The sequence below is a fragment of the Anser anser genome, assembly GCF_964211835.1.
Source record: "Anser anser genome assembly, chromosome: 5".
Classification (NCBI taxonomy): domain Eukaryota; kingdom Metazoa; phylum Chordata; class Aves; order Anseriformes; family Anatidae; genus Anser; species Anser anser.
Window position 1 is genome coordinate 28,884,154 of NC_139725.1, and position 27,291 is coordinate 28,911,444.

At 41.5% G+C, this 27,291-nt stretch overlaps 2 protein-coding genes across 7 annotated transcripts in view; one reads left to right on the forward strand and one right to left on the reverse strand.

Annotated features, from left to right (window-relative positions):
* Nucleotides 1-309: 309 nt before the first annotated feature.
* LOC310900599 (galectin-related protein A-like) lies at nt 310-5,101 on the reverse strand. Its single transcript, XM_083838802.1, has 4 exons — nt 4,810-5,101; nt 1,925-2,013; nt 992-1,166; nt 310-609 (listed from the first exon to the last, which is right to left on the reverse strand). Exons 1-4 carry the CDS (start codon nt 5,023-5,025, stop codon nt 466-468), a joined length of 624 nt encoding a protein of 207 aa, XP_083694928.1. The 5' UTR covers nt 5,026-5,101; the 3' UTR covers nt 310-465.
* Nucleotides 5,102-5,918: 817 nt separating this feature from the next.
* Nucleotides 5,919-27,291, forward strand: part of ZFYVE26 (zinc finger FYVE-type containing 26) — a 49,872-nt gene continuing 28,499 nt past the window's right edge. For all 6 annotated transcript variants that reach the window (XM_083838777.1, XM_083838778.1, XM_083838780.1 and 3 more), the window contains exons 1-20: nt 5,919-6,068; nt 6,279-6,491; nt 7,935-8,013; nt 8,844-8,933; nt 10,862-11,411; nt 12,381-12,511; nt 13,371-13,535; nt 14,725-14,813; nt 15,094-15,254; nt 18,410-18,592; nt 19,214-19,867; nt 19,958-20,047; nt 20,801-20,869; nt 21,500-21,651; nt 22,944-23,142; nt 23,462-23,725; nt 23,879-23,998; nt 24,277-24,441; nt 25,322-25,549; nt 26,816-26,921. In XM_083838777.1, the coding sequence (XP_083694903.1) occupies nt 6,301-6,491; nt 7,935-8,013; nt 8,844-8,933; nt 10,862-11,411; nt 12,381-12,511; nt 13,371-13,535; nt 14,725-14,813; nt 15,094-15,254; nt 18,410-18,592; nt 19,214-19,867; nt 19,958-20,047; nt 20,801-20,869; nt 21,500-21,651; nt 22,944-23,142; nt 23,462-23,725; nt 23,879-23,998; nt 24,277-24,441; nt 25,322-25,549; nt 26,816-26,921 (3,686 nt within the window). In that variant the 5' untranslated portion in view covers nt 5,919-6,068; nt 6,279-6,300. The remainder of the gene's footprint in view (nt 6,069-6,278; nt 6,492-7,934; nt 8,014-8,843; nt 8,934-10,861; nt 11,412-12,380; nt 12,512-13,370; nt 13,536-14,724; nt 14,814-15,093; nt 15,255-18,409; nt 18,593-19,213; nt 19,868-19,957; nt 20,048-20,800; nt 20,870-21,499; nt 21,652-22,943; nt 23,143-23,461; nt 23,726-23,878; nt 23,999-24,276; nt 24,442-25,321; nt 25,550-26,815; nt 26,922-27,291) is intronic.

Consider the following 27,291-nt stretch of genomic DNA (forward strand, 5'->3'; position numbering starts at 1 on the left):
ATTGAGCAGAGCTTCCTGGACAAGCAGTTCTCTCCTGATAATGTGAGACTCATTGGGGTCCTCCAGACTCCCTTGTTCGCTCACAAGGAAATATCCCAATTCCCTTTTCTCATTCTCGCTACCTGCACACTGCCCAGTTCTAGTCACACTGGTAACAGCCAGGCCACAACAAAGGATTGAGCTCCATGTCTGGGGCATGAGGGAACCACGAAGATACAGGATACTGCATAGCATCATAAATCTTGCAGTTTAGGAGACCGACACAGTATTTCAGCAGAGGCTCTCTGATCTATCTGGACCAGCCATATCTGCAATTTTTGAGCGTGTATTAGAAAAAAAATGTGTATTTCAAACATATCAGCAAATGAAGAAGACACAGTCCCAGTTTCCCAGAATCAGCCAGGAGGTTGATAGGGGAAAGTACATTTTTCTTTGTCCCATGCTGACATTGTGGTCGCTGTTTATTCAAGCCACTTTGGTAAGCTTGACATCCCCTGTGATCTGCAAAGCCTTCACCAAGTTCAAGGGCTGAATGCGGTGAGTGAAGTCACAGAGCTGCCGTCCATCAAGCAAGACCCGTATTTGCTGGTGTTCACATAAGAACTCCATCTGCAATGGAAAATGACAGGGGAGGGCTTTAGAGGCCAGCAGCAGAACTGATTTCATCAGCATGACCTTAGAACCCCCATGCAGTAGGGACAGTGAAACACAAAGTATACGAATTCTTCTAAAATGCCCATGATAAATAACCTACTCTATGCTGAGGTAATACTATTAAACTCTTTATAGGGAGTTCTCTCAGTAAAACTAGAGAAAGAAATGAATGTCTCCTGTGAGGGCTTGAACTGTTGCTCTCTGTGCCATACTAGACTAGTATGCCAGGGTTGTTAACCTGACAATTTCAAAAGCTAGCAATTTGAGGTGAAATACATAGCCTTCAGCCCTGCTCTTCTCCTTTTCTTCACCCTACGCATAATACCCCAAAAATTACCTTAAATGTGTCCCCTGCTGTGAATGGGAAGTAGGGAATATTCTTCTCTTCTATCCCCCACTTCCCAGCAATTCGTGCGTTTCGGGTGATGGATTTGTCACTAAAGTTAACTGTAAATAGCATCCCGACATCTTTGTTTGCATCCACTGGATCACAGAGCAGAGTCACTGAAAAGCTAGAAAACAGTTAAATGACTGGGGCTTTCAGAAATGTAAAAGGACATGGGGAACATGGCAGATGCTTATAAAGACTAGAGACAGCTGTTGATTTTCACACTGAAATGTAGGACTCCTACAGGGACTGTGCACAGGCTTAGAAGCTGCAGAAAGGGCTGAGAACAGGACATTCTTTGTTTCTCTTCCAGTTTCCAGTAGGATTCTAGCGACTTCTGATTTTGCTTTCCCTCTCTTGTGATTGAAATCAAATATTTGTAGATAATTCCAATTTGTGTCCTAAAAGAGGTTATGGAAAACGCTTCACTACTGAAAGGGCTGGAATTGATTGCCAAAGATGCAAAAAAAGTGTAATGATAGCACAGTTGCTGTCATCGACTAAACAGAGCAATGGACCTACAATTCCCATGCCAAAACCACTATTTTTAAAGTGGTGTTGATTCCAGCCACCAGTGGACAGCCTAGATATGGATTCTGAATTGCACCTATTCCTGGAAGAGGAATGCCATTTGTTCACCCCCCTCTAGTTCATATTTAGATAAAGACAAGGAGTAGAAAATGCTGGTGGAACAGTCAGAAAGTCCAAATAGTGAATCATTTCTCAACATTCTCATCTTAATTTAAGAGCAGAAAAATTAAATAGAGACGAAAATTATGAATCTGTATGTCTTTCTTCCTCCGAAAGAGCACAGACACTCAAGAAATCTTCTGAATTTAAGGCATGCAGGAGAGCATATGAGAACAGGTGACCCCCACCTACCTCTTGGGATTGGAAGGTACCATCCCTATGACAGTGATTCTCATGGCAGGTCTCAGTCCACCTTTAATTTCACCAACATACTGCTCCACCTACAGGGGACGGGAAACAAGCTGCAGTAGGTTACCTCTGATAGCTTGATTGCATTTTTATATATAAAAGGAATTTTAAAATATCCCCCCCAAAGTACTTTTTACGCTTTTAGTACGAAGTCTGTCAGTTCTGGTATTGTAGGCAAACAGGAGGGCTGACGTGACCACAATGACTGATGCTGGCCTGGCGGCTGACTGACAGGACCGTCGACCCTGGTGGAGGGTGTCTGACTAAGGACCGCCATACCTGTACCATACCTGACAGACACGTGTGGTCAGTGATTACTGTTGGGACTGCCTGGACAGATGTGATCAGCACCATTGTCAAGGTGAGCCTCGTGCCTCAAGTGACAGGAGCCAGACAACTGCCACACCTCAGACAACCCAGTGATGTGACACTACAGTCTAATGACACAGAAAATCAGGTCATGACAGCGCTCCACAGAGCAGATCAAAAGCTCTGCAGCAGCATGATGCAGGCCGTGTGTGAATTTACTCTGTCAGCTCAAATTTGTTAAAAAACATTGCTAGGTTAACTTGGTATCAAAAGGCTTCACACCAGAATGGGTAGTCTCTGTCCTCTGCCAGGACATAAAGCCAACACAAACTCTGTATTTTGACAGAAACACCACTGTGTCCTCACACCTGATCCCAACCACACTGGTACTGATGGATGACCAGCTAACACATGTACCCCATGCTAATCTTCCCTGGCTGTCATCTTGAGGTAGCTAATCCTCCCTGGCTGTTGTCTTCTTGTGGCCGTGCCACACAAGAAGTGATTTGGCAGAGATGCACTGGCTTTTTGCTGTTGGGAGCAGGAGGTAGGCTGAGGGGCCCTTGGGCAGAGCCAGCAAGCGGAGGTCAATCTCCACACACTCACAGTGCACAGGATGGGTTGGGATAGAGTAAAGGTCAGTTTTATTGTTCAGCCTGGTTCACACTGCTTCCTTGTATTTAGTCAGAAGTTCCATTTCTTCTTTGTATTTATCAGAGGTAGACCCTGATGTGCCTTTAAGTACATTTAAAATGCCATCACTTTTTGGTGATCTGCTTTTCTCCCGTTTACTGTAGTTGCAATCTCCACTGGAAGACCAGATCCACATTTACTTTTTCCAAGTAATTCTCTGACTGCTTTGAGGGTCAGTGGAGAAACTAATAAAGGCAATGGTTAGCATGGAAAAATAAGAGAGATTTTGGAACCAAATAGTAGGGGCATTCTGTGTACTACGCTGTAGCATGTAATCACTCCAAATGCATCGTTGTTGGAGAGAAGCTGTTGTGAAACACTGAGTGTTAATAGCAGTTTGCATGACACTGATAATTGTCCACGCCAGTGCACGACAGACACTGTTACAGATAAAAAGTGCCTTATCCTTCCAATGTTCCAAAGAAAAACTTCAGACATTTTTTGCTAGAACTGCACAGTATGTGTATCATTTAGTAGTTTGGCTATTAGAAGCACTACATTAGTGTGGAAACCTATGGGTTTCCATTCAAGTGTACATTGCTATGGGTATTTCATACATATTTTCAAATTCAGATGATTGGAAAATATGTTAGAATTTAATACATTAGAATTCAAAAATGTTAGATGAATGCCAGCTTACTTAATGCGAACACAAATTCAAGACGAAAAATGTTTTACCTATGACTTTAAACAATTTTTCCCTCCTAGATATTTATATCCAGCCAACTTTTACCACATCGCAGATATATTAATATACCCCTAACTCCTAACACCACCAATGTGAGAAGAAGTTAAAGAAAAATCCCTTCAGAAATGACAGCTCTACTGATCATTGTTAACGATGTACATTCACTCTTGCAGAACTGGGCAGGTGACTCCAGCAGGTATGTTGTAAACCTCGTAACAAAAGCAAAGCATCAGCCACCTGACTTTTCTTAGGTGAGGAAACAGCTCCTCAAACAAGGAGTCTGGCTCTAAGGAGACACCTAAAATCAAATTGCATAAACCATAGAATCAGAATGGTTTGGGTTGGAAGGGACCTTAACGATCATCTAATTCCATCCCCACTGCAGGGACAAGCAGTTGGGCAAGGGCAGACAAGGGCAGGGACACCTTCCACTAGACCAGGTTGCTCCAAGTCCCATCCAATCTGGCCTTAAGTACTTCCAGGGATGGGACATCCACAGTTTCTCTGGGTAACCTGTTCCAGTGCCTCACCGCCCTCATAGTAAATAATTTCTTCCTCATGTCTAACCTAAATCTACCCTTTTTTAGTTTAAAACCATTCCCCCTTGTGATATCCCTACACTTCCTGACAAAGAGTGCCTGTCCAGCTTTCCTGTAAGCCCCCTTTAGGTACTGAAAAACTGCAGTGAGGTCTCCCTTCTCCTTCTCTTTTCCAGGCTGAACAACCCCAACTCCCTCAGCCTGTCTTCACAGTGCATGTACTCCAGCCCCTTGACCATCTTTGGTGTAGGTCAAGAAATAGTTTGTGTAGTGCTGCACCATACGAAATACAGTCAATAAAAGCATATGGAATCGTAACTGAATAGATCAAACTGCACAACTGCACGGCTTCAACACTTCCAGCTTTTCCATCACAGCTGAAACAAGCTCAGAGGCATGACTACCCATGTGCCAACCCTCAGCTGATACCGAGACAACAGCACGGGTGAGAAATACTTAGGACCCCATAGCTGGTAGTGCTGCAAGCTCCTGCAGCACCGTGTGGGCTGTGCAGGTGAGTACCAGCGCATGCATGGGGACACGGCCCCCTTCCCATATTTTCTGTTTGGTAGCCCTTGGGGACCCACTCGCTCACTTACTTTGGGACACCTCTCCTTCTCTGTCATCACTGCTCTGGGCGCACACTGGCCTCCACTGCAGGAGTCCCCGGAGGAGCTTTTGTTTCGTGTGAGGACGCAAACAAACAAAAAGCTCGGAATAAAGGGAGGATGTGGGGTGGTGGTGGTGGTGGTGGTTATCTCTGCCGAGCAGCGCCTGGACGCCTCCCAGCCAAGCAGCTGAGTCACAGCCCCCATGCCTGGTCATGCCCCTCATGTCCCCCTGGGATGCTGAGAAACACCCAGGCTGTGTGGGTGAGAGGGTGGGGAGCCCCTGCGGCACCCTGCCACCCTGCATGGGAGGGCCAGGCGTGCACTTTAGAGGAACACTTAATAACGCACACGTGTGTAAGACATTGTATTTATTTATTTACATACATTTAATGCATTTAAGTATTGTGTCTTTTTATAAAATGCATTTTTATGCCTCTTCCCTCCGTTCTTAAAGGGGTGAATATATATATATATATGTCATATCTCCCTGTAGAAAGCAGGATATACATGTAAGTGTATAAACATACTCAAGGGATAAATATATATATACACATCTGAATATCTCTATATGTGTACCTCTCTCTCCCATTCTCTCTGCATAGGGATATATGATATCTATTCACCCCTTTGGGAGAGGCCAGAAATGGTATCAAACATATCTATATTTACATGTATATTCTGGGATTCTGTGATGTGCTTATGAAGACAAATTTCAGTATTTACGCTCTGTATATGTATGTATACACCCCTATAAGTACACCTCTCTCTTATATTTGTGTGTATACAAATGTAAATGATGTGTTTAGATGTACATAATACACACAGGTACAGAACACGCCATCTGACCAAACGCGCGCCCACGCCCCCCTCCCCCGCAGCCCCTCAGCGCTGCCCGCCGGGAGCCCGCGCGCTGAGGGGCGGGGGGCGGAGCTTCGCGCGGAAGCCAATCAGAGCCACGAGCGGCCGCAGAAACACGAGAGGCGGGCGTGTGGGCGTGGTTACGGGAGGGGGCGCGGCTCGCGCTGCCCGGACTCTCCCGGCGCCGTTAGGCTCCCCAAAGAAAGATGGCGGCTTATTTACATTCTGCCCCGGCCCCGCCAATGGGCGCCCGTGTGCCCGCCCGGTGCCGCGGTCAGCTGAGGCGGCGCCCAAGATGGCGGCGGCGAGGGCCGGGGCGGCCGGGAGCGGGGCTGCGCTGCGGTAGAGCCCGGCGCCGCCGCGGGGGCCGCGTCCTCCTGCCCCGCCAGGTAACGCGGGCAGCATCTCGCTTGGCCCGGCGGCTGCCGGGCGGTTCCGATCCTTGTCAGCCCGCAGTCCTGGGTAGCAGCGGAGAAGCCCCGGCTGCCCGCTCAGCGTGAAGGAGAAATTCGGGGTGGGATGGGGTGGGGTGAGGTGAGGTGAGGTGAGGTGGGGTGGGCTCCTCACGGCATCTCTTCGGCGTGTGTCTCCCCGCGCAGGTGCCCCGGCCGTGCGGGGGAGATGCATCCGTTCGGCCGCGAAGAAGCGGCCTCCCAGGAGCGGCTGCTGGGTTTTTTCTGTGAGTGCGTGCGGCGCGGCGGCTGGGGGCTCGCCCAGGCCTGCCTGCCCCAGCTCTGCCGCTGCCCTGCCGGCGGCCCCGAGGAGGTGGAAGCGATCCTGAGGGCGCTCGTAGCGTGTCCCGCGGCGGTGAGGTAAGCCAGGCGCTTCTCCTGTTCAGTGGGTCCGCGTGTGAGGTGGGGAGGAGCAGGTAGCTTAGTGGGTCCTGCAGGAGGCCGGTGGAACCTGGGGAATAGCTCCGGCTTGTGTGCTGAGGGGTGTAGGCAGGCACTTACCTGAACAGTGACGCCTTAGCACTTGGCAGGCTGCTCAGCCTACTGAGGTAGTGAGCTGGGGTCATTTCTGTGGCTGGCATTGTGACTGATACGAGCTTAAAACTATCTGGGAGCTTTTCAGAACTGACTTTGTTAGATTTTATTGAAGGATAGGAAGGAACATCTGAAACTGTATTCCTCTAACGCTGAACTTCAGTTGGTTTAGAAACGAACCACCAAGATGAGAACTGTAATTATTTAAAATATTTTCTTGCTTCCAGTTCTTGAAAGACCTTCCAACTTCTAAAAATTCAAACTCTAAAAAATTCAGATTATGCTATTAATTTCTTACTTCTCTTGCCCAGGATTTTGAAACAGCATTTAGTTTTGCTTGGGTGTGGTTATTTTTGATTCCTACTTTTTGGTAGTTGCATATGAAGCGTGACTTCCTAGCACTCCAGGGAACACTGGTGTTCAAGGGAAGTTTAAAGCTTAGTGCTGCTCCCCCTCTCCAAGTAGATGATCGCATCTCACGTGAAGATTTGTGCAACACTGTGATAAAGATTCTAGGACTTAGGGCAGTCTAGGGGATGATCATGTGAGACATAAACATACTTGTTTCTTTTTGCCCTTCGTAGTTGGGCTAACACATCTAAAGGCAGTTAGCACTGCTGAGATTTTTAAAGGCTGATGAACTGTCTTCTGCTTTTTCCTTTTCCTAGTTCCTTTCACAATACTGAATATGTTCCTGGACAGTTTAGGTTTTGGAATGTCTGTGTGAGAACTGGAGCACGTGAAAAGCATAGGGAAATTACAAGTGTTTCTGTTTATTTGATTAGTACAATAGGTTAATTTTAATCTGGACAAAGAGCTACACTTGTGCTACTGTGACATAAGAGTTTGTTTCATTTTGGGGGATAGAACTAGACAGAACAGGAAATAGCAGTTTGGCAAGCAGTCAGATTTCAGAGAAATCTGCTGAAGTGCTGAAAGAGGTCTCTACAGACTGAACTTTAGACCACAAATAAATTTCACTGTTTTGAAGGAAAAACCTATGGCAATAGTTGTTGGTATTTCACAGATCCAAAAGCATTTATTTGCACAGCAGAAATCATTAAGTTAATGTATAAGTAGTACCAATATTATGTTTTCTCTGTTCTTATCCTGCATGACTTTTCTTCAAAGATTTAGTCATCTTTGTTTTTTTTTTTATCATGCACAAAGAAATATATAAATCAAAATGAGCTCTGACAGTGTTTTCCAGGATCTAAGAGATGGGCAGAATGTTGTATAATCCGATATGTGTGTTTATTGCTTTTGTAGATGTGGACAGAATTGCAGCCCCTGGAGAACAGCATGGCTTTGGCTCCTTGTGCTGGAAAAATGGCTTGCAAGGAATCAGGTACAAAAGTTAGCTGTAGCTGACTTCTGAGTGTGAAATGTCTGCGGAGTTGCCTGATTAAAACTATAGGTTTTCCTGATGTTCACGGAATTAAGTTCTCAGGGTAGCTGGAGAGGTCCATTGTTTTAACAAACTTGTCAAGAAACAACTGTTAATCTTTGAAAGTTACTTTCTCTTCTGCATGCTGGAGAAAAAGTAGGGATGTTTTTATTTTTTTAGGTAATAAAAGTAGCCTCTTTAGCATTGAGCATTTCTGTAATTGGAAAGCATGAGTTTATCAACTTCTGCATTTTTGTAGCACCTTTCTTACCATAATAAAGAAGTAATTCAGGCATCAGACAATTCTTTATAAGCTTTAGAGGCTGAAGGAGTATAACTTGTGCTTGCTCTGTTGCTGTTGTCAGAATGACTAGTGTGACCTGCTTCATGAGTAAAAAAGAGTCTTTTTTCCTAGATTATTTTTTTTAAATTGGTACACTGGGTCGTGTGATCATTTTGTGTTTTTTTTAATTCATTTGTCTTTGTCACTACTTAGACTTGCACTTTTTCTTCACTATTTTAGTGAATTGATGGCATTGTAATTCCTGCAAAAGTGTCATTTTTCTCTGTTTCCAAAGTTATGTTTGTCTCTGATTTCTATGGAATCCACTGGTGCAGCAGCAGATTCTAGATGTGCGATCTAGAAGTCTTCAAATGAGAATTAGATATCTTCAGAGACAGATTTGTCTGCCTCAAAAAGTTGATGCAATAGCTAAGATTCAGTTATGATAATACAGGTAAATAAAAGCTATACTGGTTAACATCTTCCCCATTCTTTTATGTTGTTTCAGAAAACTGTTCCAGTTGTTCTTCGGAGAGAAACTGAATTTTTATTGTTCTTGGAAGAATTGCAGAAAGATGTCTCTGAGGAAGTCCTAAAGGTGAGCTGCTTAGCCTGCCCTTCTTCTCATTACCGATATGCAGAATGCCAAACTGTCAGTTTTGGGAATCAAAGTTGATGCTTTCAGCAGCCTTCTTTCCATGAGATATGAATGTGTTATTAATCTTCTAGGCAATTGAAAGAGACTGTAATTCAGCTCCCTGTTTTAACTTAATCCAATGTATCTGGAAGTGATTTCTCTGGTTAGAGAGGAGGCTGTTGACAGGCAAGGAACAAGCTTTTCTTCAAGGTCTTTCTAACATGCTTCAGTACTGATGCCAGCTACTTGTCCCAGTCTGACATCTGTAGATGTCCTAATCACAAAGCCCACTGTGAGCCAAAAGAAACCATAGTCAGCAAGCGCCTTTGAAATGTATGTCTATTTGCTTTTTTCCTTCTCCTAAAATCTTGGTTTCCATCACCTCTGCACCTTCCCGCCCTCTCCCTGGGAGGTTTTGAGTGCTGTACTGTTTTTAGTGATATTATTTGCTGATTAGTATGACTGAGATCCAGAAGCCATTTTTCCATTAATTTTTACATACAGACTGCTCTACTTGAGAAACACATTGAAACATGCAAAAATAGATTAATATCAAAAGCAAGTATAGGGCAGAAAATCAGGAGAGCTTCTAACTGTGGAGCTGTCCTAATATGATGTTGGTTGCAACAGAATTACCTGATGTGGTATATGAAGTGTCCTCAGATGTCACATCCAGTTACGTAGGTTCTAACTCGTCAAAGATTTTTTCTAAGAGGAAAATTAAAACTTATTTTCAGAGGCTATTTGGAGCTCCTTAATGTGAATAAGGAAGAGGCAGTCAATATTCCTATAAGGATGCAGAATTAGCACTTACAGGATGAAAGCAAGCAGGCAAGGTAAATAAGGTGACTGTTGATTAAAATAAATCTGTTTAAAGTCTACTGATGACTGATGAATTTGGTGTATGTTACCGTCTAGACTCCAGATCAGATTAGATGAAAGATTGCACCATTATCCACAGTGTTGCGCAGAAATAGGAGATTCATCAACCTCATCTCTTCATCACAATTTCTTTCAGAGACATGACAGTAGGTAGAGTTACATTTTAATCCAGCAAATAAAAGGAGATTGTGGACTTGTCTTCCAATCCTCTAATTTCTGTACACACCAACCACCTCTCCCCTCCATATTCCCTAAGATGTCTCCTCCAGGTGAGGATAACACACACAGTTACAGAAATAACAGAAGTGCTGCCTAATTGCTATTCAGCTGTTGCTAACTAGAAAGTATAATGGTTGAGTTGTGCCTTGCCTTACTACCCCTCCTTGGGAGTGCTAATTGTTCCTGCTTGTTTGTCTTCCACTGCCTAGTTCTAGAACTGTAGGATTGCTTCTATTAGCAAGAAAAATTAGTGTTGCATAAGAGAGAAGTCAGCAAGATGGCTCAAACTGGCCAACAGATTCAGAAGCCAAGTTTGAAAAATTAGTGTTAATGAGGACAGTGCAGTGGGTAGGTAGATTATATGAATCAAGGAAAGCAGGATTTAAAAAAAAGCCTGGACAGTAAATCATCATGTTCTTACTGACCTAGGAAGATACAGACATGTTAGTGTATTGCGAAGAGATAGAATAGGGTAGTGCATCAGCCGTTCCATAGGAGCCGCTTGTGTGAACTAAGGAATGGGTGTGAACTTGCTTAAGAGCACATGGCCAGTGTAGCGTAGTTGTATGTTATAGGATTCCTTATATTTCGTTGTGTATTCTGGCATATCCACTCTTCTAGGGGGGATACTGGACAAGGTAGACCATATTTAATGGTTTTCCTAGGTAATTTGATTTTTCCAGATTGATTTAACTTCTGGCTTCAAGTTTCTTCTATTGGTAGAAAATAACAATATCACTTATGAAGTCTGAAACGTGTATTTTTCTTTTCTTTTCTTTCCCTGCCAGGAGCTGTTTGAAGCATTTGAATGCACCCTGAACAAGCACACTGCTGACAGGAAAAGGAGAGATGGCTGTTCTCACAGATTCAGTTTGGATGTTGTTTCAGCTCTCCGGAAGCTTTTGTTACGGGCTCCACAGAGGGCACAAACCCTGCTGGAGTTCTTCCAGGAGGAACAAGGGACACGCGGCTCCTCACTCCAACAATATTGTTCTCTACAAAACATCTTTGTTGAATTTCTTCGCGACTCCTTGAAATCTCTGCAGAGGCTTCAGTGCGGTTCTGAGATTTCAGAAGTAGATCAAAGAGAACTAGTAGATACTATTTATTCTGCTCTCAGTATGGTGACTTTTGAGGTGGAGCATCAGACTGATGAAGTACGACACCTGTTCAGGGAGCTCTTGGATGTATGCTGGGCTGAGGGAAGCCCGCTGAGGGAGGAGAAGCTCCTAAGCTGTATGCTGAGGAAACAGAGCCACGGCCTGTTAAACCTATATAGCAGTGTTCTCATAGAAAGAACAAGAGAAAAATTTCTGGTGTCAAAATCAACAGGAAAAGGTTTGTTTTACCTTTTTTTGTTTGTTTTCATTTATTGTTTAACAAACCTGGTTAGGCATTAGACAGGTAAGTTGTCAAGGAATTGGGCAATTCTTTTGGTAAGAGGTACCTTAACAAGCCATAGAGTCTTGTAAAAGGTGATGCTAAAATGATTAAAAGCAAAGGTCTGGCATAGGAAAACCAGGCTGCTTATGTTTCTGTGGTCTTTGCTGCCTTTTTGTGTGAACGTTTCCTTTGTCACCCCTTACTGTGCTTTATTTTAATCCGCTCAGTGTTTTTCCTGCTGAAGGTCTTGCTTGTAACTGAAAATTGACTTTTCACGTGTATGTAAAATTCTTACTGGTTCAGCTCCAGCTCAGAGTCATCAGTATTGGAGGATGTTTTACTTAAGGCCAATTCATTTCCTTTCACTCACAGGGTTTGCTGAAGGGAAGTTCAGGCTGGTGTGCTGTGGCAGCCTGCCATTTCTGGTAGTAATCACAGTTAGGGCTTCCTCATGGGGTAGAGAAATGGAGATGTGAACGCATTTGCTCTTACTGGGAGTAGTTGAATTTTCACTTGGTACAGATCTGAGAAGTTCCTGTGCTGGACAAGTCTTTGCTAGGCCCTGTAAAGCAGCACAGTGTCTCAGCACAGAAGTGAGAATTCATGCAACATCCAGATAAGATGAGAATGAGGGGAGACAGAAATGCAGTGTGACCTGAGCTAATGCAAACAACCCATGCACTGAACAGGCTTCCACTAGGTTAACAACTGTCCGGTTTCCTATCTGTCCTCTTTCTTTTCTACCACATTTCTTTGCTTGGCTTTGTCATTATCCAGTAACAATATCTGAGAGTCTGAACTGTTAATATATAACAACTCATTAGTATTCAAGAAAACGCTGAGGATTTCTCAGTTTAAATTAACAACAACCTTCTTTCAAAGGTACCCCTCTGCATTGTAAGGTAATCTGATAATGTTTTTTAGGTTCATCGGAGCAGCTGGATACAGAGCGAGCCATGATGAACTTGTTCTCAGATCCCAAGGAGGTTGCTTCCTGGAAGACTGCGTATTTCTACTGCTTGAGCAGCAGCAAGCACTTTCTGGAACAGATTCTGGTATGGCCATAAAACCATTAAGAGGGAATCCCAGTGGTAGCTGAAGTCAGTCCTTGTATTGACCATATCTTGGTGATGCACAGAGGCTTTTTTCTTTAGATAGTACTTACGAGGATCAATGACTTTTAGGAACAAGAAGATAACTGGTGATAACTCCCCTACTTTTAGCTGTATGATGAACTTAAAGCATTTGACGTGATTTTTTGAAAAGCTCATCTGCATGACGACTGAAGATTAGATCTTTAGGACTTGAGAAGTGCTATGTTCTACTTGCACTTTTGGTGAATGTACCTGTTGATTTACCCCGTGGCCTTGAACTGGTTGCTTTGCTTTTTTGATGCTCGTAGCTGGGGCAGTTGATATTCAGGAATTGGCAAGGTGAAATTTAGTGGTTTAAAGAGCATGAAGTTTTGGCAAAAGATGTTCTGGTATGATTTAAATTATTTGAATGTATCTACATGGAAAAAATAGAATCCAGGTAGGTGGTCACTGTTTTAATGTGACTTTAAGTTTTTGAGGTTGAACGTAGTTCCGTTTCTAGACAACCTGCTAAGTCAAGTTTCTTATATAATGCCCTTGGCATAGACATATTCCATAGAAAGATCCTAATGGTAATCTAGTGAAGGATTGTGAGGTGGTTCTATAGGAAACATTTGAAATTATGGTTTTCTTTCCTCATTTTTACTGAAGAGTAATGTGATGGCTTGTAAAATACAAGTTTAGGAAAGTTCCAGATACATTGCTTCACCATTTTAGTGAAACTAATGTTGAAATGTCTCCTCACTTATATAACCTGCCAAGCAAGCATTATGAATCTTTGCATTTTGGAAAGATAAATATTTCTTGTTTTGTTTTCTAGGTGACAGCATTAACTTTACTGAAAAGAGAAGACTTCTCAGGCCTGAGCAGCTTATTGCGGAGAGAATTCAACCCCCTTAGCCGCCTCTTGGTATTGCTAGGATGGACTCACTGTCAAAGCTTGGAATCGGCAAAAGCATTGCTATGGACTCTTCACAAAACTCAGGTAGCCAGCAGAAAGCAAGTGGCAATGTCCTGGTCTGTATCCAGTAAATACAATTTGTTTGCTTAGGTTGTTAGTTCCTGAGTTTTTTTTTTCTTTTTCTGGTTTGCCAGAAGAAAAAGCTGCAACCTCAAATTGTGAGAACCTGAATCACGATTTTTCTTTAAACAAAGATATAAAACAGGGAGTTTCCAGTGACCATTTTAATCTTTCTTAAAAGGGAACTTAAACTAAGATGTCAGTTTGGCATAGATAACAGCATTGAACACTTGCCTTTCTTCTTACTCCTCAGCCATGATGCGAGTATGATTTTGCAGGTGATTGTGAAAGTTCATCTTACGTGAGCTGTTCAGCCCTTCGCTGTTAATGTAAGAGAGAAAATGTCAGTAACAGTCTATGACTAATTTTGAAAAGAGCCAGGGGATGTTTGATCAATGTCATTTTGCTCAGTGGATAGTGATTAATTCTAGTCACAACTAACGTGTTAAGTAACTGGGGAGCTTGGAAATTTCCCAGAGCCATTTTCAAAGTAAGGTGGTCAATCATAGGAGCTGTGACTGAAAGATCCACTTTATTTGGAAGGAGTCTTCCTCTTCAAAGTAGAGTGTTGGTTCTAACTCTGGGCATGTAGTTGTAGCTCAGATGATGTCTGCCTACAGGCAAGTGGCTCGAATGACAGATGTGGTGAGACAGGGAGCCCTGTGCTGCTGGATCCTTGGGGCAGATCTAGTCTAGTATTGCCTTAAGCAAATTACCATGTAATGTCTGTTCAGTAGCCTCTGCAAAGTGGAAGTCTCAGATCTAGTTTTAACAGGTAGGCATTGTAGTAGAAGAGCACACGGAAAGGAGAAGTGTCTGCTGCCCAGTTTATCATCTGTTCTGCTATGTAATTAGTTCTAGAGGTTAAAGTCTGTTTTAAAAATCATGAGTTTTGTTTTTGAAAGCTAACCTTGAAAAGGGATGTAGACACCTTTCCATGATTTGTAGATGGAATGGAGGCTGATTTCGATGCTCCTTCATAATAGATCGTCTTTTGCTGCCTTTGTAACAGAATTGGGAATTTTCTGCACTTGAAAGTTATCCCTGGGATTAAGGAGTCTTATGAACACCACACCTGTGACATAGGCTTGGTTCTGCTGCTTGACAAGAGGATTTGTTGTAAAGGGATTCTTTTGTTTGTCTTTCCATTTAGGATCTGTGCAATGATTCGGTACTAAAAGATTTCTGCGATGGGCTCTGGGCTCAAGTGGAAGTTCTTGAATGGTGCATACAGCAAAACAGGTAAAATAGAAGAAGTCTTTCCAAACGATCTTGCAAAAGCTGCCTATTAGTCAATTTATGTATGCAAGTAGAAATTGTGCTCTTTTCTGTGAATTTTGGCAAATAATCTCATGACTGCTTATTGCAAGCTCTTAAAAGTGTGTCATGGGCATTACTTACACTATTTGTTTTACTTTAAATGCTGTAGTTTTGTTGAATTTGAATTAGAGAGGGGATATATCTTGAATCACGGCTGAAAGACCTAAATCTGTGTGCCACCTCTTTGTTTGTTCTCTTGCAGTATTACTATCCCAAGGAAGGTTCTTTTGCAACACTTGCACAGTCTAGATTGCCACACTGCAGTGTACTCTCTCCATCACCTCACTAATCTTCTTACACTGAATGAAGAGGATGTTATTGAGCTGCTTCAAAAAGTTCCTGCTAGAGACCAACAGTCACAGGGTAAATGCGTAGGATAATGAGAACACAGGAAAACCCCTGAGCAGCACATACTTGGTGTATCAGTATTTCTGCCAGGAAGAGTCTGTTCTTTTGACCTACTACTGAATAGGGAAGATACTGTTTATCAGTTCTTTTGTGGGAGAAAACTAGAGAGCATGTAGAAATTACTTTAGATTTCTTTGGAAACTAAATTGTCTCCAAAGGAGTTGTGAGATCTCTCTTGATCTTGCAAGGCTAGACCTCTGAAAGAGTCTTTTCAAGTATCTATCAAGACTTTGCACGTGCTCAGAATGTATTCATACTTCCTACCAGTTTGTTTCAGAAAAGGTATTTAATGGTCTTCCTCTTGTTGCATTAAACTGAGTTAATTCTAAAACTATCTTATGTGTTGTTCACTGTCACTTACATATTGTATAACACCCTTAGCTGGATCAGTAAGTATATATTTTGGATTTCAGCTATCTGTGCACCAATGATATTGGTGCACAATATTAGTGCATCAATTTGAAACCAACGAGCAAAAACAAATGAAACTGGCAATATCTTATACTGTAACATCTTCACTTTGAAAAGATACAAAATGGTGGTGTTTTTTTTTTTCCCCTTTTAATATTAAATCTTAGTAAATCTACTTTAATGTTAAAATCCGTAAGACTTAACTACAGTCTGTCTTTACATCACTCTTTCCTTGTTTCTCTCATTTCCCATGTTCCAGATTGGTGCCTAAAATTACTTGAGATTACCAAGCATGTTAGTTCACTTAGAAGTGGCTGTTCTTGTACGCTTGTTTGATTGCAGCTTATTCTTTTCTGTCAAAAATATTTCAACAACAGGAAGAGGCAGACCTGTCAGATCTTCTGGGGGCTGCATGACTAGCAAATAAGCTACAGTGTGGTTTCTCTTCTTTTTTTCAGATCACTTTAATTTACGGAACTAGTTAACGGAAGACAAATTCTCCCTCTCTTTTCAGTAAAATTCAGATAATTCTATAAACACAGTTTAACAGAATCTCCTTTAAAATTATGTATTTTGAAATTTAAAGAGAGGATTGGAGTCATGAAGTTTAGATTTGTCTGACTTGATAGTGCTAACAGGCATTTTTCTCTCCTCACCCCTCTTTCTTTCCGTTCTTCCTCTTTTAACACACATCTGTTAGCTGCAGTAGTGAAACTGAAGTAGTGAGACCATTTGACAGCTGTATGCAGGCACCCTTCAGATCATAGAATCATTGAATGGTGTGGGTTGGAAGCGACGTTAAAGATCACCTAGTTCCAACCCTGCTGCCATGGGCAGGGACACCTCCCACCAGACCGGCTTGCCCAAAGCCCCATCCAGCCTGGCCTTGAACTCTTCCAGGAATGGGGCATCCACAGCTTCTCTGGTAACCTGTTCCAGTGCCTCACCACCCTCATAGTGAAGGATTTCCTCCTAAGGTCTAATCTAAATCTGCCCTCTTTTAGTTTAAAGACATTACTTTGTGTCCTATCACTACACTCCCTGATAGAGACCCTCTGTTCTCCAGATTAGTGCATAAGACGAGTTTGTGTGTGATCAGTCTCAGTAACAAAAGAAATTTCTACATGAGTTACTGAATTCAAGAATATGATGTTAGTATTTCTGGGATAGGAAAGGCAAGTGCTTATAGTTGCAGGCTATTTTTTTCAGTATAGTTGCGAGGAAAAGGGCTGGTTTAGATACAGATACCGACTTGGATGGAGTGCGTCTGTGTCTTTCTATGTGGCAGGCAAAAATGTATTAAATTTGCATTTGATTACCAGTGTATGTCTTAACAGTATGTCCAGCTAGCATCTTGCTTTTCACAGACCTGTGTCTATCAGACCTGTGGGTTTGCCTGCCTGAAGTCCTCTTAAGACAGTGATGTTGGGAGGTTTTCAGGTGCTCCGTAACAGTGGAGATCTGCTGGTGCATTGTAGCATTGGTCTGTCCGGGTGGGTTCTGAGAAGGACTCGTACTTGGGTGTTTTCTCAGTTCTGCCTGCTGTCTATATGATGTTTTCCACCACTGCTGCTATTTAGAATTGCAGTGCTAGGGAATAATGGGTTTTAAGCTGTTTGAGTGTTCAGGGCTTTGTCTCGGCTGTTCTGTAGTTTTCAGAAGAGTTCAGGCTGATGTTTTCATTTGAAACTATGCTTAAACCTTGTGGAGAGCAGTACTGAAACGTTTTTTTAGGTAATGCTGTTCAGTCTCAGCATTTGAATGGGGACGTTACCAGTACATCAAACCAGTCTCTAGTTAAAATGCTTTGTGAATGCTTCCTCTGTGTTGACAGTAGGCAGAAGTGCAATTTATTCCCTGTATAAGAATGGAAGATAGTGGATTCTAGCACTAATGTAACGCATGGTGGTTTGATTCATCTAAAGCCAGCAGAACAGAAAATATGACTGTGTATTATGTTCCTGGGCGAAGGGCATGATGATGTGACTTCTACATTGTTTACAGCTCAGCTTTGTTCTGCTGTAGTTAGAAGGGACCATGCCTCTGGCATGTGACAACGACACCTCATTTTCTCCAAAAAAGAAAAAGGGGAAGGGAGGGGGTGTAGTACATCTCTAAGATGCACATCATAACTGTGCAAAGACAACTATGGGGCTGTGCTTTTTTGTTTAATCAATGGCAGGTTATGTGAGGTAAATATTGCCAGACATTGTGGATAGAATCAAAATGCAACATCTATTTATTAGTACAGATTTGAGAAGTGGTGGCACTCTGATCTCGCCACAGTCACAGCCAGTCTCACTGTCTCTCTGCTTATCTGTTGTGTGATAGAATGCAAAATTCTTAAATGTTGGAACCAGACAGGATTCCTTCTGTGTTGTGAATGCGGCAGTGCAGCTTAACCACTTACTTCTAATGAGACTTATCATGAACAGGTTTTGATCGTTCTATGCTGTAGCCAAGTCCTGCAACACAAACCTGCAGAAAATTTCCTTTTCAGAAAGGGTTTTTTTTTTTTTTTAATGTTGATAAATAACAGTGAGGTAGAGGAAAGCTGGGAGGGAAGTGGCACTGGGGAATAAAGTCCAGGAAAGAGTTGCTGTGTGGGAACTGCAGAAGAAAAATTAACTTCTTTTTGTTGTTGTTGTTGTTGGTTTTTTAACCTCCTATGCCCTCACCAACCTTGTTTTCCTCCACAGTGGCACCGCTCCCTAACACCCTAAGTCAGCAACGCAACCTGGCGCTCTTTCGAGCGTTTTGCGCCATGAAGTATGCTATCTATGCTCTCTGTGTGAATTCACATAAGCATTCCCAGTGCAAAGATTGCATACGCAGCCTTCTTGGCTATAGCCCTGAAGACGCAACTTCTGCAGAACCAGCAGGTGATTGGCTTGCTTTCTCAGGTTCAGTAGCTTGTGCTCCTCTGTTTGCTGAGTTCTGAATTATCACTTAGGAGTACAGATTATCTGTCTATTCGGTGGGCTGTGGCTGCTTTGCAAACGAGTGTAATGGCATTTCTGTGACGTGCTGTTATCTCTAGCAGTGATAGATATGGATAGAACAAGGGTCTGCGTTCTGAAACATTTGAGTAATTGGATTAAAACGTAATGCAAAAAGAAAATTGTATTAGATACAGGATGTTTCTGGTGGGGATAATTTTGTAAGAGCTTGTGATTTCCCAGAAAATCAGTTTCCCAAAACCTGTGTGGTGTTTTTGTGCATTTGTTTGTTTTTTTTTTTTTTTACAGCTAAAATGGGTGTAATCTGAGTTTGCATGTTGTTGGCCATGGTGGTGACTGGTGCAGCTGAGAGTGAAGAGGCATGCTATCTTTTTAAAAAATGTAAAATGTTGAACATGTATGTACTTGATGTGTGGAGGAATGATGGGCTTTGAGCTATTGGGCAGTTGCATCTTCAAGAATTTCCTTAGAGGACAAAGCTAGGAAGAAAGAATTCCTGGGAAGTGTTGTAAGTGTTCTTTATTTTTGTTTTTACATGTACAGATTGCTCCTCGGTCTTTCCTCAGTACCTTGCGAAGTGTCACCAGTTCTTAAAGAGTGTTCCTGCTCCTCTGCGCCTGGAGGTTCTGGAGAACATCTTCTCCTTGCTTTTTGTTTCTTACAGTGACCTCCATAGTGAGAATTTTCTACCTGAGGACTATGCAGAGGATGATGATCTTGATAAAAAGAGTTGTACAGTGGGCGTAGAAAGCGGTATCAGTAGGCGGTCTTCTGCCTCTGAAAGTCCGCAGCACCTAGTAAAGGCTGAAAAGAAGTTAGAGAGTCATCTGTTAGCTGCTCGGACAGTCCACTCAGATCCCCGAGATCTTCCTGACTCAGAGTTGCACAGCAAAAGCTGTGAGGCCTCTAGGCTGAGCTATCTGGATCTAAAACACTTCACCAGTGGTGTCACTGGATTTTTAGTGGATGATGTAGCCATGGATGCCTTCCTCACGTTGCTCCTCAACCAGCTGGAAGAAATTCAGAGTTCTCTCCCATGGGACTCCAGTAATGTGCTTCGTGAAGAGCTGGAGCTTGTTGAGTGCTTGAACCTTTCTGCGAGCAGAGATGGCTTTGGAAGTCGTGTGTCACAGTTTTCCAAACACCTTTCTGAAGCTCACTGGCGGTACAAGGTGGTGATGAGTAACAGAATTGCAGGTAGGCTTTGTATTTGGCACTTTCAGTTAACTGTGTTTGTGGGCTGTCCAGCTATTTGGTAACATGTTTTTTTACTGTGTTCTTTTACAGAACATCAGCTTGCATCTTCCCGCAGATACAGCTCTTCAATTAGGTCCAACAGCTTTAAGAAGCGAAGCAGATCTCAAAGGTACAAAACAGGTGAGTTGAGAAAGTGACTAGGAGAAAATGTCTCGGAATTGCAGGTCATTTTGCTGAGCTTACAGCTGAATGCAATTAGACTTGAGCAGGGAGAGGTTAGAGATGAGAAGAGAGAGGTTAATTTATTAGATTTATTTTCTCTAGTTTCCTAACTAGTTTGAAGTGTCTTAACTCCAGTTCCACTCTGATTGGGTTGCTTCCCTGAAGCTCACCTGCACAGCTAAAAGATAGATTGTTTTAAGTTCAGGTAAGAAAATAAATTCTTTAATACATATTCTGAGGAGGGCAGACGAGAACCTTGCAACGACAGGACCAATTCTTCCCTTCCTCCACTGTATCCAATGACTGTTTGCTATATTTTCATTCATACTGCAATCATATCTAAGGTATAAATTCACAGGAACCTTCATGACTTGACGGTTCACTGACAGCTGTAAGAGAAAGCTTGGTTCCTCATGCTTTTTTTATTTAGCCTTTAAAATGTATGTCTGGTTTGGGAGTCAGATGTTTAGAAATAAGAAGCTTTACAGTATCTGTCATCCATCACTGGGCCACCCCAAAATAGTCTCTTGCCTAGTGTTTTCTTCAGATTAGCAGTTTTTGCGTTTATCATAGACATCACTGGTATCTCTGTTGTGAGATACTTCTCAAGATCTCTTGCAGTTGCCTAAACTGTTGTTTGCAATAAATTTAAATTACCTTGTCTAGACAAAGTGCATTTCACGTGCTGATTTTGATTTGTTTCCATTTTAGATGGGAAAGAGGGAACTTTCAGTCCATCATTGGAAAGTACAAGTAGCGAGCTAAGCACCAGTACCTCAGGTATTAAGCCACAAAAGTAGTGCTCCTTTGTCTTGTTGATGTGCCATGATGAAATACTCGTCTTACTGGTCAATGTAAATTACTGCTCTTTGCCGGACAGAAGTAGAACTTTTCAATTTCAGAGCTCCCATTTTTGTCTGACTTTTTCTAATTAGAATACTATATGTCTCTTCTGGAATAGGAAAACTTTTTTTTCCTTGGTATTTTTGGCTTGCAGGAAACAGTATGAAACGTAGTGATGTGCATACCTTCAAAAAAGCTAATAGATTAGTAGTAATGTAACTGAAAAGAAGCTTAGGCATACCGATTTGATATTAATAGGTCCAGTACTTAAGACTCCTTCCTTTATCCATACTGAACCAGTGCCTTAGCACTGCATCTGCATTATATAGCTGCTGAAGGGTTACATCTGCATGAGATGCAAACTGAAGGTTCTGACCAAACAGGGAAATAAATCTTACAAGAATTTTGAACAAGGTGTTTATGTTGTCCTCTATCCTGAAACTTCCATGCAATTCTGCACCTATATTTTTGTGTTATATATGTGAAGTGCTCTTAGCTCTTAGCTGGCTGTTACCAGGTGAAATGTTTTTCCGTAATAGCATACTGATTAATTCTCTTGTCTTATAGAGGGAAGTACCAGTAATGTGTCTGGCTCAAATAATTTGGAGAGTAGAGTGAGACCACAGCAGCAAAACCCCCTAATTCCTATGATGCTTTCCCCACCAGAATCACTATTAGTTTCTTGTGTTTTGAGAGGAAACTTTGTAGAAGCCCATCAGGTAAGAGAGTTGCATGTATTTTGTGCAAATTAAAATCTAATTTGATATTGGTATTTGAGGTTATGATGACTGATGAAGTTCCTGTTCCTTCTGCGTTAGCAAGCAGTCTGAAGCATCTTCATTCCAAGTGAAGGGGTCGCTACAGCAGTAGAAGCAAGTGAAAGGAGCAAAGATACTCCTATTGTACCAAGGATGCTGTTTTTTTATCCTATTGTATAAAAATGCCTCGTCTAAGCCTATGTTCCCAAAGCATGAAAATGTTTGATCGGAGCTGGCCAAGCTGAGTCTTTCAGCAAAATGAATAATGTGAGGAACTCATGTGAAACCACATGAGGAAGCTTTAATCAGTGAATCAAAATCATGACTGTCTGCTACTTTTAAGCTCAGTAAGAACACGAAAATGTATTCCTTACCCGAAATGGAGCCAAAGTGATGAATGCATTTATTTGAAGGTGGTACATTTTGAGGGTAAAATTCACAGTGCTGAAAATAGGCAGAGAGACTTGAAACTGACAACCTGCACATCTGTAGCTCTTTATTGTCTCACGGCTACCTTTTTGTGTGTGGCTTTTGGGCTGATGCTCTGAAAAATATCTTGAAGTGTATCAGCAATTTCATCTTTTGCAAACAGCAGCGACCTTGCTGAGTTTCAGATAGCAATATTGAAGCAGTTGATACAGTTTCAGACGTTGCACTAGCAGCAGGCTGCTGCTCAGTTCCTTAGTTCTGTTTGATGTCAAGTAGGCCACTTCATATTTTCCCTACTTAAAGGATCAAGAAGCGTTTGGTTTGTTTTGTTACTCTGAATTTCAGTATTGCTAATGATAACAAATTCAAGCTTGGTTTGCATTCTCTTGTTGGTTGGCTATCAGGAATTTGTATAGCTATGCTCATCTATTGTCTTTAAATCTCTAGAAGATATTCCTTGCTGAATAAGAATTTGTTTAAAATAGCAAGTCATGCCTCTGAAATAAACTAAATTTCCTTTGCAACGTAGTAAATTGAAATCATGTCTATATGAAAGATATAGGAAATGAAAGTTAATTCAACTCAATTCTTACAGCAAATAATGGCTGAACGTTAAAAAAAAAAAGCTGAAAAGGTCTTTAAGGCCCCGTTTTTTACACTTTCAGGAAAAAAAAGGGACTATTTTAGCCTGCTTTTAGTGCATGTTTTTCAGATAAAGCATCTGTTTTATCCCCTCATTTCCTTTAAAAATCCCTAAAGCTCTTTGACCTTTGAAAACTTCTTTTGAAGCACTCTGTAATTACATTTATTGTTATTTTTGAAAGGTGGCTTTGATGTTTAATCTTGATACTTCACCTTGCTATGGCGAATTGGTTTTCATGGAGCGCTACCAAGAGGCGGTACGAGAAATGGCCAGAGTGGAGAACAATATTGAGAATCAAGCATCAGATGGCACCGGAGGCATCAGGAAATCTGGCAGTGGCCGTTCAACATTGCAAGCTATTGGGAATGCAGCAGCGGCTGGTAAGGATGACGTTTTTAGAGTCCCTCTGAAAAAATATGTGGCAGAAGTGGAAAACAGGAGGAAACAATTTGGATACTGTCAGAATGAGTGCAATAGTTGTTCGGAAGTGTAAGTGGCTCTTCTTTGACAGAGAAGATAAGAATGCTTGAATTTACTGTTGATGCCCAGTTTGTTTTATCCATTCTGTAATAAATGCTTTGTAAAGCAGGTCACCTACTGAATTATTTTCTTAAAGAATTGGAGCATAATTATTGATGCCAGGATCTGAGATAAATATCCTGTTTAATTAGTGATTGTGTTTTTTGCTGACTTATGTAGGTATGGTATTTTATTCCATCTCGGATGTTACTGATAAATTGCTTGCAACTTCTGGAAGTCTTGCCCCTACTCTCCAAGAAAATTTCTGGATCAACAACATCCAGCTGGAGCATACTGATCCTCTGCGGGAAGTCCTTGAGGACCTCAGTCCCTCAGCAATGGCAGCATTTGACCTAGCTTGTACTCAGTGCCATCTTTGGAAGACGTGCAAACAGCTTTTGGAAACAGCAGAAAGAAGACTTTTCAACAGCCTTGAAACTCGGGGTAGGCTTTTGACTTTTGTAGAAAATGCCCTTGTATAATATATTGTTTGTGCTAACACCTGAGTCTTAATGAAATCTCATTTTGTGCTTTTTGTATTAGGAATGGAAAAAGGAAAAACTTTTATTTTGTGTCTTTGTCCCATGACTTTTTCAGGCCACCGACCTGACTTTGTTTTACTGCACTCCGAAGGTTTAAAGGGTTTCCCAGCAGTTCTTCAGCAATTAAGTAAAATTCTCAACTATTCCTGCACATCACAAGGGCAGTCCAAGCCAGGTAGTATGTTTTACTGCTATGCTTTTTTGTTGGAATGTGCTTATTTCAAATTCTTGCCTTCTGTTGCAATGGAAAACTTAAGTTTTTTTCATTTCTTAGCTTAGTACTTTGGGGGGGGGGGGACAAAAAACACTCAACCTCAGTTCTGAATAAACTGAATCACTCTGAATTTGGCAAACTAGTGATATTATAATACAGTTTTAGTTCTGCGGGCATTTTTCTGTGCAAGCATAGTTCTGTATTTGTTATAGCTGGTATTTCTTTCTCCTTCTTTGTAGAGATCTCAGATGAGAAAATGGGCAGTTATTTTCGATGCAGTATAGTAGACCTTCTTCAAGCTTGCTATCCTGCCTTGACTGAAGAAAGCATTACTAATGAGATTGTTTTATCACAACATCTGGATCAAATTCTAAAAGCACTGACACACGTTGAACGTTCTGTGGGTGAGTTATTTTTGTGGTCATGAAGACTGACAAATGGATCTAGACTTTTTGCTTTGTCCCATCCTGAAAAATATAAATCTATTAATAATGCTCTTTGACTTGTACATAAAAAATACGTATTTTAAATTCATAAATGCAAAGTGTAAAATCGGTCTGTATTTCCTATAATCCAAGCATTCGTCTTCAGAGCTAAACCAGAGCTTGCCAGAGAAGAAAGGAAAATGTAAATGAGTACATTTGAGGTTACTTGTGCTATTTTTCTTCAATTGTAACAAAGAATTCTTTAAGTATATTTTGCCCTGACAGTTTATAGTTAGCTGGGTGTATTCTTACTATTGCTTTTTCCTTAGCTTTTACAAAAAGTAGATAAATTTGTAAAACTATTGTAACATAATACACCTTCCAATTTTCATAAAGCTATTAAAAGATGGGTCATCCTTTTCTAAAGGAGTCTTCCAGAGTTGTCTTTTCTCTGCCTTTTCTCAAAGAGCTCTTTGTTTTATAGTATGGGATCTTTTGTTGTGTCTTCTTTTCTGCCTTCATCAAACTTCTAAATGGCATGTGGGTGTTTATAAAACATTTAAAGATGTATGTTTAATGAGCAAAAAGTTAGGAGAACTCTAAGGACTAAATGTTTTGGGGCATAGGAACTGGTCAACAGCTGTGTTTTGGAATAAGCTTATCTGTTAATGACACATAATTAGATATATTTAGGCTTTTCTAAGCTGCCAGATGCAAGGTTACCAATTTAGATGAACCATGGTTGTTAATGTTAAAGCATTTCTCTCACTTTTTTTTTCTCAGCCTTCTCCACCACCCCCTGCCTTTGTCATTTAACACTGACCTGCATCTTGGATCTGTGTTTCTTCTTTTAAACCAGACTCTAAAGGGAGCTTGCTTGGCACCTTGGTGGAACAGGCATCTCTGAAACCTGTGGAACTGGAGAAGCACCTAGTTTGGAATCAAACACAGCTCCTGCTGAGAACTCTTGACCAACATCTCCAACCCATGTCAGAAAGCAACATGAAGACAAACTTTGTGAAGATCTTCTTTGACTATGTTACTACATTGGTTGCTGTTGTGTTACGAAGTCTGAATACAGAGCTAGGTAAGGGGTTTCTGTCTGACAGCCTGAGTATAGGTGAAGATAGCCAGGCTGTGTAGTCTCTCTGACTTTAAGAAGTAACCATATAAAAATGTCTCCCTTGTAAACAGGCCTGCAACCTCTGTGTAGTTCAGATCATTTAATTTCTATTATTGCACTGCCTTTTTAAATTTCTTGACACCCAGGCCACCAACAGCTAAGATAAAAGTAGCTGATGGCAGTGGGTAAATCAGAACAGTAATGTTAACTGCTGACCCAGATTATGGGCTTTGTTGAAACAAAGCAAATGACTCCTGACATCCCAAAATTCTGATCACTACCCTGCAGGCAAGGATAACTCTTGCATCCAGTGGATAGGTATGCTGTGTGCTTTTCAGCTCCCTTAGTCATAACCAGTGCTCTTCTGCTCCATAGGGATAGGAAGAGAGTGTGCAGACAGCTGCACAGAGGTAACCAGGAAGAATTTTTCTTACAGAATTGGCTGATGATAGTGGTATGTGAAAAGAAACTCATCACCAGCATATAAAGCTGTCAAAAGAACAGAATCATTCACTGATAGGAGAAAGTTTTTCTTTTAATTGTCTCAAATTGAGCTGTGATAATATAGAATACCAGAGTACTGCTTTCAGAGAATACCTCCTCAAGAGGATAACAATTAATTTTCAAATATGCTGATTCAGCTCAGAGCACTACCATGCTAACTGTAACCTCTGTATGGACATGAGTCAGTCCTCAATGACTAATTGCCAAAGCCGAAATATGTGCGATATTTAAAGGCTGAGTGAATTTCTGGGGAACTTTCTTATACTAAAAGATGAAAGGGAAATGATAAACTTAGGAGAATATGTTTACAGTTACTCAGCATAACTTAGTAGTGCATGGAAAGGTATTTCAGCAATACTCGCCAGGTTTTCAGTGATTTTGTAAAAGTAGCTTTATTTCTGTGAATTCCTGTCCGTATTTGCTGACTTTGACTCAAATAGGACATGGACTCACCAATCTATATCCAGAGACTCCTCAGAAACGTCCATTAAAATGTGAGCCAGTGGTGCTAGGTCTGAGAGGAGCATTGTAAGCACGCATGCCTTGCAGTTTACTCAGCGTTTTACTTCACTCATGTGAGCATGGACTTTTTTGTGAACTTAGGCCAAGAGATTTCAGGCTCCTAAAATCTGTGTTCCTAATACAAGACTTGGCCAGTCTATTCAGCTGATGTGTTTGTGTTGTAGTAAATATTCTGTCTCGCTCTGATTTATTTTTTTTTTAAAGACTTATCCTCAGAAGTGAAAGTGGGGAATCCTTTCATACTGTTACAGCAGAGTCCATCTCAGCTACTCTCCCAGCTCTTGTTTGAAAGACAGGTTCAACCTGACAGGTTGGTGCTTTTCGGATATGCTTCTCTGTATGGTTTTGGATCTCAGCTAAGATTGAAATCTTATCTGGCTACTTAGCACAGGCAGTACAGCCTCCGTTTGCTATCTCCCTCTAGTAGGTCACTTAATGCTGCAAGGGTTGGTGTTTAGGGAGAGCTTAGTCAGTATTTTCTCTACCATCACAAAGATTTTTACTAGGGAAAGCTACAGCTCCATATTTTTGACAGTCACCGTTTGTTGTGAAGAGAGAACCTTTATGGAGATTTTTTTTAAATCGAGTGTAATATAGTTCAGAACACTGGACTTGCAGCTTAAAAGAACAGCAAAATAAAATATACCAGTAATGCTTCTTAAGAAGACAGCTGGGCATGG

What these genes read in the sequence shown, in the direction of transcription:
- LOC310900599 (XM_083838802.1), bottom strand. Translation starts at nt 5,025, where the DNA reads ATGGGGGCTGTGACTCAGCTGCTTGGCTGGGAGGCGTCCAGGCGCTGC. An exon ending in AGAAGGAGAGGTGTCCCAAA is followed by an intron (nt 2,014 to 4,809) that starts GTAAGTGAGCGA and finishes CGTCCCCTGTAG; the next exon opens with GTGGAGCAGTATGTTGGTGA. An exon ending in GTACCTTCCAATCCCAAGAG is followed by an intron (nt 1,167 to 1,924) that starts GTAGGTGGGGGT and finishes ACTGTTTTCTAG; the next exon opens with CTTTTCAGTGACTCTGCTCT.